The sequence below is a fragment of the Gadus macrocephalus genome, chromosome 4, assembly GCF_031168955.1.
Source record: "Gadus macrocephalus chromosome 4, ASM3116895v1".
Lineage (NCBI taxonomy): Eukaryota > Metazoa > Chordata > Actinopteri > Gadiformes > Gadidae > Gadus > Gadus macrocephalus.
The window spans coordinates 15,901,850-15,917,836 of record NC_082385.1 but is presented as its reverse complement, the minus strand read 5'-3'; the positions used below and the strand labels follow the sequence as shown (position 1 = coordinate 15,917,836).

General features: G+C 45.0%; 1 protein-coding gene across 2 annotated transcripts; it reads right to left on the bottom strand.

The window, feature by feature from the left end:
- Nucleotides 1–268: 268 nt before the first annotated feature.
- prkaa1 (protein kinase, AMP-activated, alpha 1 catalytic subunit) lies at nucleotides 269–14,176 on the bottom strand. Of its 2 annotated transcripts, XM_060050507.1 has the most exons (9): nucleotides 13,923–14,176; nucleotides 12,495–12,636; nucleotides 9,513–9,606; nucleotides 8,816–8,960; nucleotides 7,684–7,771; nucleotides 6,811–7,035; nucleotides 5,648–6,227; nucleotides 4,932–5,058; nucleotides 269–3,648 (listed from the first exon to the last, which is right to left on the bottom strand). In XM_060050507.1, the coding sequence occupies exons 1-9, from the start codon at nucleotides 14,020–14,022 to the stop codon at nucleotides 3,335–3,337; spliced, it is 1,815 nt and encodes a 604-aa protein (XP_059906490.1). In that variant the 5' UTR covers nucleotides 14,023–14,176; the 3' UTR covers nucleotides 269–3,334. The 2 variants fall into 2 exon arrangements, with proteins under 2 accessions (XP_059906490.1, XP_059906492.1); XM_060050509.1 differs by lacking the exons at nucleotides 269–3,648; nucleotides 4,932–5,058; nucleotides 5,648–6,227 and adding an exon at nucleotides 7,447–7,544 and having other exon boundaries at nucleotides 6,896–7,035; nucleotides 13,923–14,170.
- Nucleotides 14,177–15,987: the final 1,811 nt, after the last annotated feature.

Genomic DNA, 15,987 nt, shown 5'->3' with positions numbered 1-15,987 from the left:
TAGACAACTACTGCTAGTATACAAATGTAGTTTGAATGTATTAGCTTATAGTACAAAATATATTAATAACGAACTATAATTCATGAAAATAAATAATTATTCCGAACTATGGTACACATTTTTTGGTTAGTTTTTCCATAACACCAGAGGACGTAGAGAACATCCTCTGCGTCCTGTGATTCTGAATAATAGAGTGCTTTCCCCTCCCATGTCCTCTCCCTGACTGATGCAGAAGACAACCGAGGATAAACAAGAAAAACAAATGAGCTGAATGGAAATGTGTGCAATTTAGCTGTTTATTAGGCAGTTGTGTATGCAAATGATTTCAACACCGTCCATTGAGATTTACATTGGTCATTCTGGCAGGGTCCCTATACGCAGCCAAACAAATAACAAAACAATGAACAAGATTTGATTAAAGAAGTTCAGACAAATGGAACCTCCTGAATAAAGTCCAGTATAGGGACTAACCACTCTTTACATGATCCATCCAACAAACGTAGTTACACACTGTCATGTTTGCTCATCAAACTATGATTAAACTTCAGGCACAAAATCAAATATTTTCTTGCAACTGCCTCTCAAAACTAAACATGGGTGAGTAACACAAGTATTCTGAAGACCATTTGGTGTAATAATTACAGTTTGAATAATGTTTAAACAGTGACCAAATTACTCTCGTCAACTGTTCAGATTTCCATCCAAACCTGTACTAAGACGGAAACAGACACATTGAGAATAATTGGCACCCCTGTCTTACTTTTTCATTAGTTACATCCTAATAATTTGGCTTGGCATGTAACAATCCGTATTTATATAAACCAAAATGATCACTTTATACTGAGGGAGCTTCAACCGACTACACAGCTCCACCTGTGTGCAACGTTGTCATTCGTCTTTCTACCTTCCATGCTGTGGAAACATTCATTGGCCATGGTATAGTTTATAGTTGAGGACCGTTTCACTGGTTAAGTGATCGAGTGCAGTTAGGTCCGATGTGAAAGTACAAAATACAGCTTAGGGATTGACACTGAATAAGTTCAATAGTGTTAGAATCATCATGGGTTCACTATTCACTTTCTGCAGTCACCTTTACATTCAGTCAAGTCCCCCCCAAAACATTTGGATATCAGCCCATTTGTAAAAAAAAGGCTACTTTGATTAAAATGTGATTTTGTCAATTGATCAAAGCCTTTGAATTAACTGTTTTTGATATGCTAGAAACCAACCATATTAAATATTTCTTTGTTTTTCAAGTCAACTGTTCACACACCCCGGCTAAATTCCAAGCAATCGAACATCATTCAGCTTTATCCATAGACCTTAAATCACCGAAGGCTGTAGTTGAGAAGCTCTTGGTTATTAGATCATTTGGATTCCTATTCCTAGCACGATTATATCACATTCCCAAGGTGGAGAATACTTTGCACTTGCAGCACTTTTTTAGAATGACGATTGCATAGAGATTTTGTGTTTAAAATTGCTGCTATGTAATGTTGACTTTTAAGAGTAATCGATTCGTGAACATTTCATGGGATGCCAATATTTCTAATGCCAATGGTCTCTTTTATACTGATGAAATTTAAATTTAACAGTAATGATAAACATAAGGCAGCCGAAAACAAAAAAACAAAAAGGCGTAGGTCTTTGCTAGACCAAAGTCTAGTAAAATCAGGTGGGTGTGATCACACAAAGCCAAACCTTTCTACAGAGATTTTTAAAGGTTTCAAAATGAAAAGGAAAACTCAAAACAACAGTCACCACTCTGGGAACATAATGGGCTGCGAGATGCAAGTCTACGAAGCATACACGATATACGTCGACATTGTACGTGTTCACCTGCCATCAAACGTTGGTCATGCACTGCATGTAACTGCTACAATTCAGGTTTTCAAATTGAGCCCTGAGCCCAATAGCGTTGTTGAAGAGATTGTCAGAATGTACAAAGTGCCCAGAGTCAGCCTGTGCAGAACACGGTAAAACTGAATGTAGGCAAAAGGCAAGTCATTCGGTAATTCTGCTCTCACCTTAAATTGATAACAAAAAAATTGGATAATATTTTTTTGGTCAATTAAATAGGATTTTCTAGAATTGGTCATTGCAAGGAGTACTTACTCGTGTAGCAACAAAACAATATATGGACATTTATATGGAACGACCACCATGGGTCTCAAATCTATGGTGATTGACAATAAACCAGACTTTAATATTGTTTCAGAAAACCAAAAAAAACCAACCAATAGAAACCATCCAGCAACAGTCCTTAATGCAAGAAGAAATTCTGTTAATAAATGTTTTTTTTATATATATATCCTCCACTCCTCCACTTAAAGCACTGATAAATATATTCAATTCTTTATATATAAAAAAAATGCAAGGGACATACATATTCATACAGGTATCTTTACAAGGACAAAACCATGGAAATATAGTTTTGGAAACGAACAAAAAAAACGGAAGAAAAAGTAAAATCAAAATCAAGCCAACATGATGACGCGCTCCTCTGCTCCTCCAGCCCCTCTTCCACAAGAGGTCCCCAAGGGGGGTCATTTCACATCTGTAGTCCAATGAGCCGGTTGGCATGACAAATTTAGTGCTAGGATGAGCAGCGCCCCTGAAACTTCTGCAACCCGCATCTCTGGTCTCCATGTATAAAAAGAGAGCAAGCAGTGGAGCAGCAAGAGGGACAGAACTGTGCAAAAGTGCTTCCTGCTTCCTTTCCCATGGCTACTACCCTCACCTCAATGTGTACTCTCCCTCCCCCCACCGCCCTACCTCTGCAGGGTAAACCTTGCTTTTGTTCTCCGCACTGAAACCAAAGTCTCCTTGGCTGCAGTACGGAAAGATTCAGTGTAATCACTCAGGAGTTTCCTATAGACGCAGGAGGGTCTGGGGCGATGCGCTCAACAGACAAGAGGTCGTGTGCCAATAAAATTGATCATGAATATGTAAAAAAAAACAAAACATCTCTTAAAACGTTGACTAGGCCGTGACTATTGAGTCGCATGTCACTTCTTCTTCCTGCGTGCCCCCTTCCTCACCCAACCCTTCCCCTACTACCCCAGCTTGATAAACATTCCATGGGTTCAGGGTGTCGGGGAACCAGCATCAGTGCCATGGTACAACTAGTTAATCCAGAGCAGGGGGGACGGACCCAGCCATGGCTCAGTTGCATGCTTATTGCTTTAAAGACACTCAGAGGAGGGGGAGGGGGGAAGAGAGAGAGAAACGAGACAACTAGAAAGAGCGGAGAAAGAAAGAACGAGAGAAAGAAAAAGAAGAAACAGACGAAAGAGCAAGAAAAAATAAAAAAGGCTAGCGATAGTTAGCGTGGCTATCGCGCAAGCAGTTTGATAAGGTTGGCGCACATCTCAAAGAACTCTATGGTGTGGCTTCCGGGCCGCGGATACGTCGTGGCATCACCGCCCCCCACGGAGTCAACCGACGAGGTCAGCGATGAGGCCGCAAGCGACCCGTCCCCAGGGGGCCTGGCGGTGGAGGTGGTGGTGGTGGTGACCGGGGTTGTGGGAGGGGCTTCCCCCTTCCCGTCGGCCCCGTCGCCCTCGCTCTTCAGGGCGACGCGGCAGTTTCCCACGGAGCCTGAGCGGTGGGGCGTGGTGGTCCCGGATTTAGTCTCCAGCATGTCGTCTAGGAACATCAAACAGGGCAAGAGGTTACTCTTGCTCTTTTCGAATTGAATGGACTTGCTAAAATATCGACATCGATTATGGTTAGTAATCTTACCGCAAGATCATTTCAGAATACATTTTGATGTTGGATATACCTGGCACTACTTAGAGAGGCATTACGTTAAGAGGATACTCAAACTGACAGATAGAGCATAACAGCAGGGCTCCAGACTAACTTTTTCCTTGGGTGCACTGGTGCGCCTACATTTTTAATTTGGGTGCACCAGCACTTATTTATGGTGCACCCAAGTTTTGAGTTGTTGAGGGGGGGGGGCGTTGGACCGTGCCTGCCTTGCGCTGAGTTGGGGGGGGGGGGGGGGGCAACCGGGCAGCTGCACCGGTTGCACCGTCGATATTTACGCCATTGATTAATAATATTTTGACCATTAAATAAATGCCTTAAATAAATGCAGAATCTGTATCTCTCATAAAGAATATCATCAGACAATGCCAAGGGATCGGTTCTGTCCCGAAAAACCCTCTGTCTCCGGAGAGACGCCTGTACGATAAGTGCGCCGAGGTCCATGGGAACACCCACAAATTGTGACGCCATTATCGGAGGAGGGGCTAGGAGGCTGCGCACGCCGATATAAGTAGCCGATCTCCTGGTAGACTCGCTGAAAAGCTGCTCCCGACCAGGTTTGGTTGCGAGTGTAAGTCACCAATGGTGATACAGCTACGCTTAAAGAGATCGACTTTCATGGTACAGCTAACCCAGGCTTTCAGCTCAACATACCTCGCTAACCCTCTAATCGAGCTTCGTAGTACAGGCCCCTGGATTGGGCTTCGCGGGTTTGTTTACCGGCGTTGCTATTGTTATCGGTCTTGCGTGTTCCAACGGTTTATTAGGTATCTAATAAATCGCTGTCTAATCAATACTTCATTCACTGCCTCTTCCGTGGTTATTACAATATTATGAATAGACTGCTCTGTAAAAAAATAAAATAATTATACCAGATCGATTTTCAGTCGCACCGGTGCGCCCAAATAAAATATTTGGTCGCACTACCCCGAATTCTAGGCGCATGTGCGCCCAAATTAGGCGCACTCTGGAGCCCTGCATAACAGGCATTCAAATATATTAGATTTTGCTAGGTCTTTATAAATTTCTTGTTTACAGATCAGGAAACATCAAATAAATCAAATACTATATTGGATAAGTCAGATCCACATTTGATGTCATAGATATGAAATAGGTCATGTGTACGTATAACAACTGTAATATGCAGGTATGGAGCCTACCGTCTATGCTACGGAAGTCGAGGAGGTAGGTTCTACTGTCCACCTGGTAGAGCTGAAGGCTCATCTTGGTTTGCATGGACGTGACAGGGTTCTTCCGCTTCACTCTCAGGTAGTAGGGGTTCACCACCTGTGAAGAGGCCACATGGATGGGGATGGAGGATAAGGACACACTCAACGTGTCTATATGTTAAGCCTTTCGGGATCTTTGATGCGAAGAAAACAACAACGAGAAGTCAAAACAATGCATAATTCTTTTTTTCCACAATCACATAAACAGTGAGGGTCATCGGGTACCGTTGTAATCAGTGCGCTACAACTACAATGATGCTGGCCATTACATTGAAGATATCTTCACATTCCCTCAACCTTTTAGGCAATCATTCTGATGACAATGATGATGAGACAAGTCCTCTTACTTCCAAAACCATGAACAAGCTGGATGAGTACCAACAAAGTCATTTACACTTGAACATATAACCTCTGGCCTCAAGCCTAATTTATAGTCGCTGTGCGTGAAAAGCACATGCCGGAAAAACAAACGTCATATACAGCCCTTGTGCACGATTCAGGTGATGCATTGTGTGTCACACAGCCCATAAGTGGGCGTCACCCACCGCAGCATCATGCCAGCAGAGCGGCGACTAACGATGCCACGCCTGGGCGTGGTCAGCCCAGGCCTCCTTCACGAGCACCGCGTCGGCTACAGTGCTCCTTACCTTCCACTCGTAGTCCAGCTGCTTCATGGCGCGGCAGACCTCCGACATGATGTCGTTGGGCCGGCTCTGGCTACGGATGCCCAGGTGCCACTTGGCCCGCCGCACGCCCTGGTGCTTGGACTTCTGGGGGTTCAGCTCGTCCAGGGTGTGGCGGGGCCGCGGCGGCGTCTCCGCCAGCAGGAATGGCACGCGTTCGGGGTGGGGCTTGAGGATGGGGGCGCCGGGGGAGGCGGCGGCCGCGGAGGAGGAGGAGGAGGAGGAGGAGTAGTAGGAGGAGGAGGCCAGGGCCCCGGAGGACGTCAGGTGCTGGTCGTCCAGGAAGGAGTCCGGGGGGCTGGAGGCCAGGTAGAAGTCCTTGGCCTCGCTCATGATGCGGCGGTTGTCGATGATGAGGTGGTAGGCCACGGCCAGGGGGTCCTGGTGGTCGCGGCTGTACAGACAGGTCAGCACCTCCTCCTCGGTGCACTTGAGCTTCTCACACACCTCCTTCAGCGCGTCGTCGTCGATCATGTTGTTGCTGTAGGATGGGTCCTCGGGGAACAGGTACTTGGGCAGCTCCTCCTTGAACCACTCGTCCTCCCTGAGGACACGAGAGAGGCCACGCCTGTCAGGCTTCGGCTACACTTATCTTTGGTACATACGTGATTCTGATTGGTCGATTAGGGAAGGCAGCGGTCTGTTATTTATTTTGACAGACTAACGATTTTTTGATATTTAGAATATTTGATCCATTTTGCACATTATGCCCTCAATAGGTAGTTGCCGGTGACTGTAGTTCTGAGCCTCTAACAAGACAAAACATAAATCCATGTCCTTAAACTCACCTAAAAGATTAATGCTTCTATATTTATCCCCATCTATTTGATAGTCAACACTGCTTAACACTGCTATTCTTGTCCTGCAATGAAGCCAACATAAGAATTGTGTCCTAATTTTGTATAAAAGTAGATCTCTCTTTTAACTATTGTGTTATTTTTATCCTTTATAATTGTCACTGATGGCCTGTCCTTGCGCTGAAACACTCAAGCTCCCTGTCTAGGATAACTAAACTACATCTTATTTTTAGGAGTGGTTAAAACCAGCCCAGGCTGTAAAGGTTTGACCCAGACCGCGCCCTTTCAGCCCAGGACCTGGGGCCGATGACACCGGAACCGGAGGCTCACCGGATCTCCTTGATGGTGGCTCTCTTCATGGGGTCCACCTGCAGCATGTGTTTGAGGAGGCTGATGACCGCGGGGTTCAGGTACTGGGGCGTGAAGAAGACCCCGTCGCAGATCTTCTTGAAGAGCGTTGGCACGTGGTCGTCGTCGAAGGGCAGCGTCCCGCACAGCAGGGCGTACAAGATCACCCCGCTGCTCCAGATGTCCACTTCGGGGCCCGCGTACAGCCTGGGGGGGGGGGGGGGGGGGGGGCAGAGGGTCAGAACACACAGAGAAACACCAGATGTCTGCAAAATTGAATGTTAATGCTCTGAGGTATAAGCTGAAGCCAGGCTGTTAGAGAAGGGACGAGAGAAGGGACGAGAAGGGAGTAGTAGAAAGGTCGAACATGATTGTCAGGTGTGCGTGCGTGTTCATTTCGTTCAGATAGATTCATTGACAAGCAGCTAATAGTGTCATCCTAGGACAAACACAGCTGGGTAACACAACACAGGTCTGCTCCTTTTGTGTACAGGGTGCGGAGCGTCACTTGAACTAGTGAAGATAAGCCCAGATCTGATTTAATAGGAATATAAAAATGACTAATCCGATGAGATGTAATCGTGATAAGGCTTTATATCCGGAAAGACCACAGCTCACCAGTTACTCAAGCGTGTTAACAGGCCAGACTTGGCCTCTCCAATACGCCGGTGGCGTTGAGGTATGGCAGCAATGTGTCAAGGCAGGCAATGCGGCGTCTATGGACATATGGCTATTCATAAAAGTGTCATGACGACACCTGTCGTTGTCTTGCGATGACGCCTCCATGAAAAAAGGACTATTGCTGCTTCGACTGTCGGCACCGAAGAATGATTCAGAGTGGGTGGTCGACCTCACCTCCCTGAGATGACCTCTGGGGCCGCATAGTTTGGAGAACCACAGCTGGTTCTCAGGAACTCTCCGTCTGACATCATGTTTGACAAACCTGCACATGCAGACCACAACAATCCATTAGAACGGCAACCCTACACAAACAAATGTGCTAATGGAAACGGTTTGTGCCTGTACCAACCAAGCTATCCAGTTATACGTTACATTTTTTGTCAAAAAGACTTTGTCAAACAATTAAACCAGTATGAGTTTGAGTTAGAGACCCGTCGATGAAGGAAAAACTAATTTTAGGACACGTCGGCCAGCAAAATATTATTGGGCATGATCATGGGAAAGAACAGGCAGCAAAGTTACCAAGGCTACATTCAGTGAGACAATGGGTGAACAAGATACTTATAGGGAAACGTTTGCATTGAAGGTAGTGAATACAAAAGGTAACAAAGGTGTATGTGAGTGACCATCGTGGAGAGTTTAGGATTGGTCATGGTTGAAGTCAGCCATGGAGCAGGATAGGCCAAATTAAACTGCAATACAATATGTGGGAAGTGTATATGTTTACAAGTCTGCAAGCAAGGCTGCAAGACAGTTAAAGGAAGCTACACAACTCAGAAGTCAGTCGATTGGCATGGCCTTAGTATCAGACTTCGTGGCTACAGTGGCAATGCAAATGCAAACTATCTTAACGTCTCTCAGTAAGAGAGAGGAAGTGAGGCATCTCTAGGTACAGGGAGAACGTCGGCATATCAGTTTAAATTGCCTATTAATTATATAAACTAGGTTCATATAATTTGTATATAATTGTATATTATAGTTACGATTGATATTTCCACATCAACCATTATCGGTTTAGTAATGGTTTCCTCTTACTAAATAGCTTTACACAGCAGAAGCCATGTTATGCAACACAATGTTTATGCAAAACTAACAAAGGTTTTATTCTTGGACATAATTGCTGCGAGGGCTGTAAGTATAGGGTAAAACACAACACACAAAAGTATTGTCCTGCAGCGATGGGGATGCAGATAAAAATCTACTGAATTAACGAGCCGTATGAAGCGGCGCGGTTGCGGTCACGCCCCTCCGCGTTATCAGTGTTTACGTAGTGGCAGGAAACCTAGTTAGCGATAGGGATGTGTACCGAAGTCTGCGATCTTGGCGTTCATCTGGGCGTCCAGGAGGACGTTCTCCGGCTTGAGGTCTCTGTGCACCACCATGTGTCTGTGGCAGTAGTCCACCGCCGAGATGATCTGCTGAAACAACCGCCGGCTCTCCTTCTCCTCCAGCTGTCAGCGCAGAAGCACGACAGTACGTTAGAGTTCAGGGCTTGTGCCGTCAGAGGCACAGAACCAAGGGGTCAGACTGGGAAGAGGCATTCTGCTAGAAAACAATACCGTTTGAATAGACATAGAACACTCTGAACAAAAAAATGTATATCACGGGGTATAATTATAAATTATAAATCAAATGCAATTCTATCCAAAATTCCCCAAAAAATGGAAAATACAGTTATGTGCAACAAAAAATATTTTATTAATAAAGATAAGTCGAACAAAAAGGAAATTATTATGGGTGAGAATTTAACAACGCTTTAATCAATGTATGCACAATGTATTATTTCTACTGCAGCCATTTAATCCCAAAAAGTAAATCCATCCAGGCAATGCTTTTCTACAAATCATTAATTCTTGTCCACTTTTATCTCCAAAGGATATAGCTATAACTGTAGCTACAACTCGAGCCACTAGCTAAATTACTGAACAAATACACTGACATTCAAAAAACAGCCAGAACGTCAAGCCCCACTCCAACCCACCCTAAACTTTGCATGCATTTACCTTTCCATTCTTGCAGATGTAGTCAAATAGCTCCCCTCCTGATACATACTCCATCACCATGAAGATATCTGTAGGTGTGCTGATAACTTGATACCTGCAAAAAAATAAAAATAAAGGAGGTTTTGGGATTACTTGATTATTGCACAGCAGGTTAAGCAATCAAATTAGGGGACGCATGATTCATACACCAGCTTTTGTATGTCCAGGTCATGGGAGAAATGTGTGTTTGATAAGTAGAATGAAACGAGTCAAAACCCTTTGTTTCTGATTTCCAGCTACTCTACACTCTGTCCAACTAGAAACGTCACGTGCAGCACTCAAGTTTTTACGATAGTTTACATTGACGTCTTATGAATTATCAGCCTGACATCTAAGTTTGCTTTGGATGTTGGCTGAATGCAAATGTTTTGCTTGGCCGGATAAAAGCCCTATATGTCCTGACCACGAACTGCCAGGTCTCCATGTCAGCTGCAGTAGTTTGTAACAAATGGATGGTTATTAGTCATGGTATTCATGTCTATTCGCTATGGGGAACTAAAGAGAGAATGAGTCAATGGGTGTGTTGTTCAAAAATGGATCCTGGTGTCTTATAGTTAAACACTGATTCATCAAAATCATCCAAACACAGTCATAGTGACTCCCCCTGGACAGCAATGGTATGGCCAGGGAGAATATAATATAGTGTGGGGACCAGATTTCTAAAATGAAAAACGGGGACATTTGCAGTTTAGTGGTCCATTTAAACAACGAAAATATATGTTGTTATTTCTAGAATGAAAATGGGGACACATTGACATGACGTCTATTCTTATAAAAGGTAACTAGCTGGGGCAGAACATGCCAAACGGTTTCATTGATGTGTTTTAAGCTTTGGTCAACCTGCCAAAAACAACCCAAAGTAGGCTCCTCAAATATAGCAGGGCTCCAGACTAACTTTTTCCTTGGGTGCACTCAGCGCCTACATTTTTAATTTGGGTGCACCAGCACATATTTATGGTGCACCCAAGTTTTGAGTTGTAGAGGGGGGGGGTGGGAGGGTTGGACCGTGCCTGCCTTGCGCTGAGTTGTTGACGGGGGGGGGGGCAATCCGGGCAGCTGCACCGGTTGCACCGTCTATATTTACGCCATTGATTAATAATATCTTGACCATTAAATAAATGCCTTAAATAAATGCAGAATCTGTAACTCTCATAAAGAATAACGTCAGACAATGCTAAGGGATCGGTTCTGTCCCGAAAAACCCTCTGTCTTCGGAGAGACGCCTGTACGATAAGTGCACCGAGGTCCATGGGAACACCCACAAATGGTGACGCCATTATCGGAGGAGGGGCTAGGAAGCTGCGCACGCCGATATAAGCAGCCGATCACCAGGTAGACTCGCTGAAAAGCTGCTCCCGACCAGGTTTGGTTGCGAGCGTAAGTCACCATGGTGATACAGCTACGCTTAAAGAGATCGACTTTCATGGTACAGCTAACCCAGGCTTTCAGCTCAACATACCTCGCTAACCCTCTAATCGAGCTTCGTAGTACAGGCCCCTGGATTGGGCTTCGCGGGTTTGTTCACCGGCGTTGCTATTGTTACCGGTCTTGCGTGTTCCAACGGTTTATTAGGTGTCTAATAAATCGCTGTCTAATCAATACTTCATTCACTGCCTCTTCCGTGGTTATTACAATATTATCAATAGACTGCTCTGTAAAAAAATAAATAATAATAATCATACCAGATAAATTTTCAGTCGCACCGGTGCGCCCAAATAAAATATTTGGTCGCACTACCCCGAATTCTAGGCGCATGTGCGCCCAAATTAGGCGCACTCTGGAGCCCTGTATAGAATCGTTATATTATATTGACAGCCTACGGTTTCTGATTGGTCATGCCTGATGATGGTATAAAGTCCATAGATAGACCGCTGCACAGTGAGGTCACGTCACAGCCTATCCTATAGACAAAACACTGATTACAAAGAGTCTCACAATGTATATTAATCAGTAAGCCACAACCTTTGCCATTTCAAAATGCACTCATACTTTAGAAATCCTGTTTCTCTTAATGGGGGCAGGCCATCAGAACCTGAGACTGTCCCCAGAAAAAGGAGAGGTCAGTCACCCCATTATACAGCGAAAAAGATGAGTTACCTCAAATAGTCATAGTTTAATGGCCCAGGGCGACCCATTAACTATCTCACAACCCTCCTTTAGTGGGGCTTTTTCTTCACAATTTGTGTCAGGTGGACCGAGGACTTAGACACATATCAATATGTGTGTTTGAAATTGTTACAGCCCTAAATCTATGCATGCAGACAACTGCTGGAAGGGGGAGCTTATGTCTCTAACATTTCAAATTACAATTATAATGTAGAGATAATCCCATGTGTGCATTCAACTACAAGCTCAAATGTGAAAACAGCATTATGTTCGCTGTTCTCCAGATGATAGGGTAGATCAAATTTTACATAATAGCACCACCTGCCTGATTTCTTTATTTACCTTGGCAGAAAGCGTGGATGCAGTTTTTTTCACTATACCACAAAAAGCAATTTTCTTTGCTACCCCTCTGTTAAAACTATTACTCAACTCTCCAAACTGACCTGCAGCAGCCTCGAACCGAAGCGGTAAACAAGACCACCGGAAGACTCTTGTAATGTATAACTATGAACCTAACTGCCCCAAAACTGGGCTGCATACCAAGGAACCAACCAGTGTGAAAAACGTCTGTTTCATTCCTGAACAAAGCTCACCACGACACAATCCACACAACAAGCTGAAAATCTCCACATGTGACTCAGATGGATAAAGACAGACCGAACAAAAGATAAATAAACAAAGAGATGAGTCCGGGTCAAACAAAGCCTGTTCCAGAGGGATGCGTTTCCAGACCATATCATTAAAGCCATAAAATAGCACCATGGGTGGCACTCGGTCTGGCAGCAGTTGGGGGGCACAAAGATTGGTTAGCGCAGGGGGAAGTAATGGAGGACTTACAGTTTGATTATGTGAGGGTGCCTGAAGAGCTTGAGGTTCTGGATCTCCCGGCGGATCTTGCCCACAACGTCCAGACTCCGGATCTTCTGTCTGTTCAAGATCTTTACGGCAACTTGATGCTTCGTCAGCTCATGCTGGCCAACTGTGAGGCCAAGAAAAGGAAGACAAGATAAGATTGAGAATCAGAGGCTCATTAGGAAGCAAGGAAGAGAAGCGGTGAAAAGGGAATGCAAATTACGGTCCCAGAAATGCAAAGTAAACAACAGGAGCAACTAGAGTTATTTCGGTCATTTTTCTCTTTTAATGTTAAGTAAAAAAGTCTACCCTTGTGTACATGAATGATAAGCTTCTGTTGATTTATGTTTGGATGAAGCCTTGGTCCAATCCGGCATGGCCAAGGCCATGAGTTATTGAGAACTTAAGCCTTAATGGGCTGTGGTCATCCTCTACTTTTATATTAAGCAGTGACTACTATGGGACGACCCCCCAGGTTTACAAAAGTTCAATCCTGTGTGGCCCTGTTTGGTTCCAAACTGGCTAGGTCCCAAAAATGTTCCACACTAGTCCATTCACACTTGACAAAACATTACAATGTATGGTTCATTGGGAGAATAGACTTAAGTGACCATGCGAATCTTAATGCAATGTGTTACATCATAGCAGCTCCTAAACAAGGCTGGCTTGATACTTCCCTGACAGCGTGTAATGACAAGGTGCGAGCTGCTGCTTGGCCAAACTACACCCCCCCCCCCCCCCCCCCCACACACACACACACACACACATAAACAGTCGCGCGCACACACGCGCGTTGTGGAACTGTCCAGCCAACCCTATTCGATACTGATCAAGGAACAAAACCTAACCAGTAAAGGTGTGTGTTTCCCCCCTTTCATTCACACACACACACACACACACACACACACACACACACACACACACACACACACACACACACACACACACACACACACACACACACACACACACACACACACACACACACACACACACACACCAGATCGAAACACCACCGATGAACAGGATTATGATGACAGTGGTGAAGCAGTCGAGGAGTGTCTAGTAGTCTAACTTATCTGGACTGCTTGGCTTGCTGATAACGTCTGATGGGCTCATAGACTGAAGGTAGCGTCAGTGCAAAGCCCCTCTTTAATGATCCCCAGTGCAGAGGGCCGAAGACAACACGCCCTCAAGCACCTGTGGTCCTGGACCGCAACTTCACCCCGAAAGTTGTCAGACGTCACTCCATTCAGAGGGTCTCGTTACAACCAAGACTAGAGTGTGCCAAGTTGAAGCTAACGTTAGCTCTAGCATGCTAGCAGCGCAGCTAACAGCTCTGATGCTGTCTTCTTGACATATGTTGAGTTCGCATTAAAAAAGGTGGACAACGCAGAATACTCAGACACTTGCCTTTAACCTTCCCGAATGTGCCCACTCCGAGGGTGTCTCCGAGGATATAATGACCGATTTTAACTCTTCCTTCATGTTTGATTTTGTCCGTCGTGGCCATGTTCCCGCAGTGGCCTTGCTGTGGAGCTAGTAGCTAGCTCTGTGGAGCTAGTAGCTAGCTAGCTGCGGGCAGAGATGCTACTGGCTGGCTCGTCTCTCTCCAACGGCGGCTCCCACTGCTCTGATAGCCGTGTGGGCGGGACACACTGGTCATGTCTACACATGATTCAGGGTGAGAGAGGGTTAAGTATTGGCGGATGGGGAATAGTAGCGTTTTCCCGGTCAGCCTCAATGCAACTTCCGGTTAAACACTTCCGATGTGCAATGTAAGCCCGTCAGCAGTCGCTTAAACTAGAATAATAACAACACGACAATAATAACAACAACAAGAATAATACAAAAACAGTTTTTTTTAATAAACATTTGACAAGGCAATATCAGACACATGTAACGGAAACGGATATACCACTTTTTCAAAAGTCCCGCCTTCTCTACCTCTTGCCACTAAACCCATGTAACTGTAGATCCCGCCCTCTCTCTCGCTAGATTCGCACATTGTGAGCCTCCCGTCCCGGGGTTTGGTCGAGGGACGTGACCGCCCGGGAGGAGGTTCACTACTACTGCTCTGCTTCGCAACGAATGGGCGGGACACGTTTGTCAGGTCTGCTAATGATTGGCCAACGTTGTGCAAATCTGACGTTTCCTCTTCCCTTTGGACTTGAGGACTGTTGTCGGTAGCAGCAAGGACACACACACACACACACACACACACACACACACACACACACACACACACACACACACACACACACACACACACACACACACACACACACACACACACACACACACACACACACACACACACGGTCAATGCAAGTGCCATGACATTTTAAACACACACCAGTAAATACAGATTGATAGGGTTATCCCCCTAGACCGAACCTTGAACCTAACCCGCCACAACCCCTGTGGTAATGCTATATTAGTGTTTATCACTGCATTAACTAATGTTAGTTAATGTTACTTATTGTAAAGTGTTACCCATTCATGTATTCCACTTTGTGGGAAAAAATGTAGACAGGCATTAAGACGTAGTCTATATTTCCAATGAGCTATACTAAATAAATTGCCTACTATTCACCAACTTTTAGTTGGTGAGTTGACAATGGGTTCGGTTTCAAAAAGGCTGGTCATATTAATAGCACACGGTTAATGAATTTTTTATTTGCTATGATATCTGCCCACCCGACACCCATTGCACCCCCAGCTGGGATATGAATAGTGGATTATTCTGAGGTGTGCAGCGGCTGATGGACAGGTACCCTACGAGGGCTTGGGGTGATGAGGACATCAGTGAATGAACTTCCTATGAATTTGAGTTGACTTATTATTAACCTTACTTTTCTAACGTATCAGTTAGTTAAGGACGAGAATCTTTGATTCCGGGAATAAAAGTTTGTTATGTACGGCCTGGACCTGAATGGGCCCTGGGTTGGCCCTGGCTGGGCTCTGAGTGGGCCCTGGGTAGGCCCTGAGTAATAATATAATAATAATACATTTTATTTATAACGCACTTTACATCAACTTAATGACCTCAAAGTGCTACAATGCACATTAAAAGAAATACAACATAAAAGACTAACTAAATTAGAATAAAAAGAAAAATAATAGAGAAAAAAAAAGAATAATTTAAAATAGCAGTTTAGCCAAAGGCTTTTCTAAAAAGATGGGTTTTTGGCCTTTTTTAAAATAATCCACTGTCTGTGGGGCCCTTAAAAAAAAAAGCATTCCACAGACTTGGTGCAGGTGAGCAGAAGGCGAGATCGCCCATAATTCGGAGCCTTGTCCTCGTGACAAGTAAGGCCGAGTAGGCCCTGGGTGGGCCCTGGGTAGGCCCTGGCCCTGGTTAGGCCCTGGCCCTGGTCAGGCCCCGAGTAGGCCCTGGGTAGGCCCTGGTTAAGCCCTGGGTAGGCTCTGGTTAAGTCCTGGGTGGGCCCTGGGTAGGCCCTGGTTAAGCCCTGGG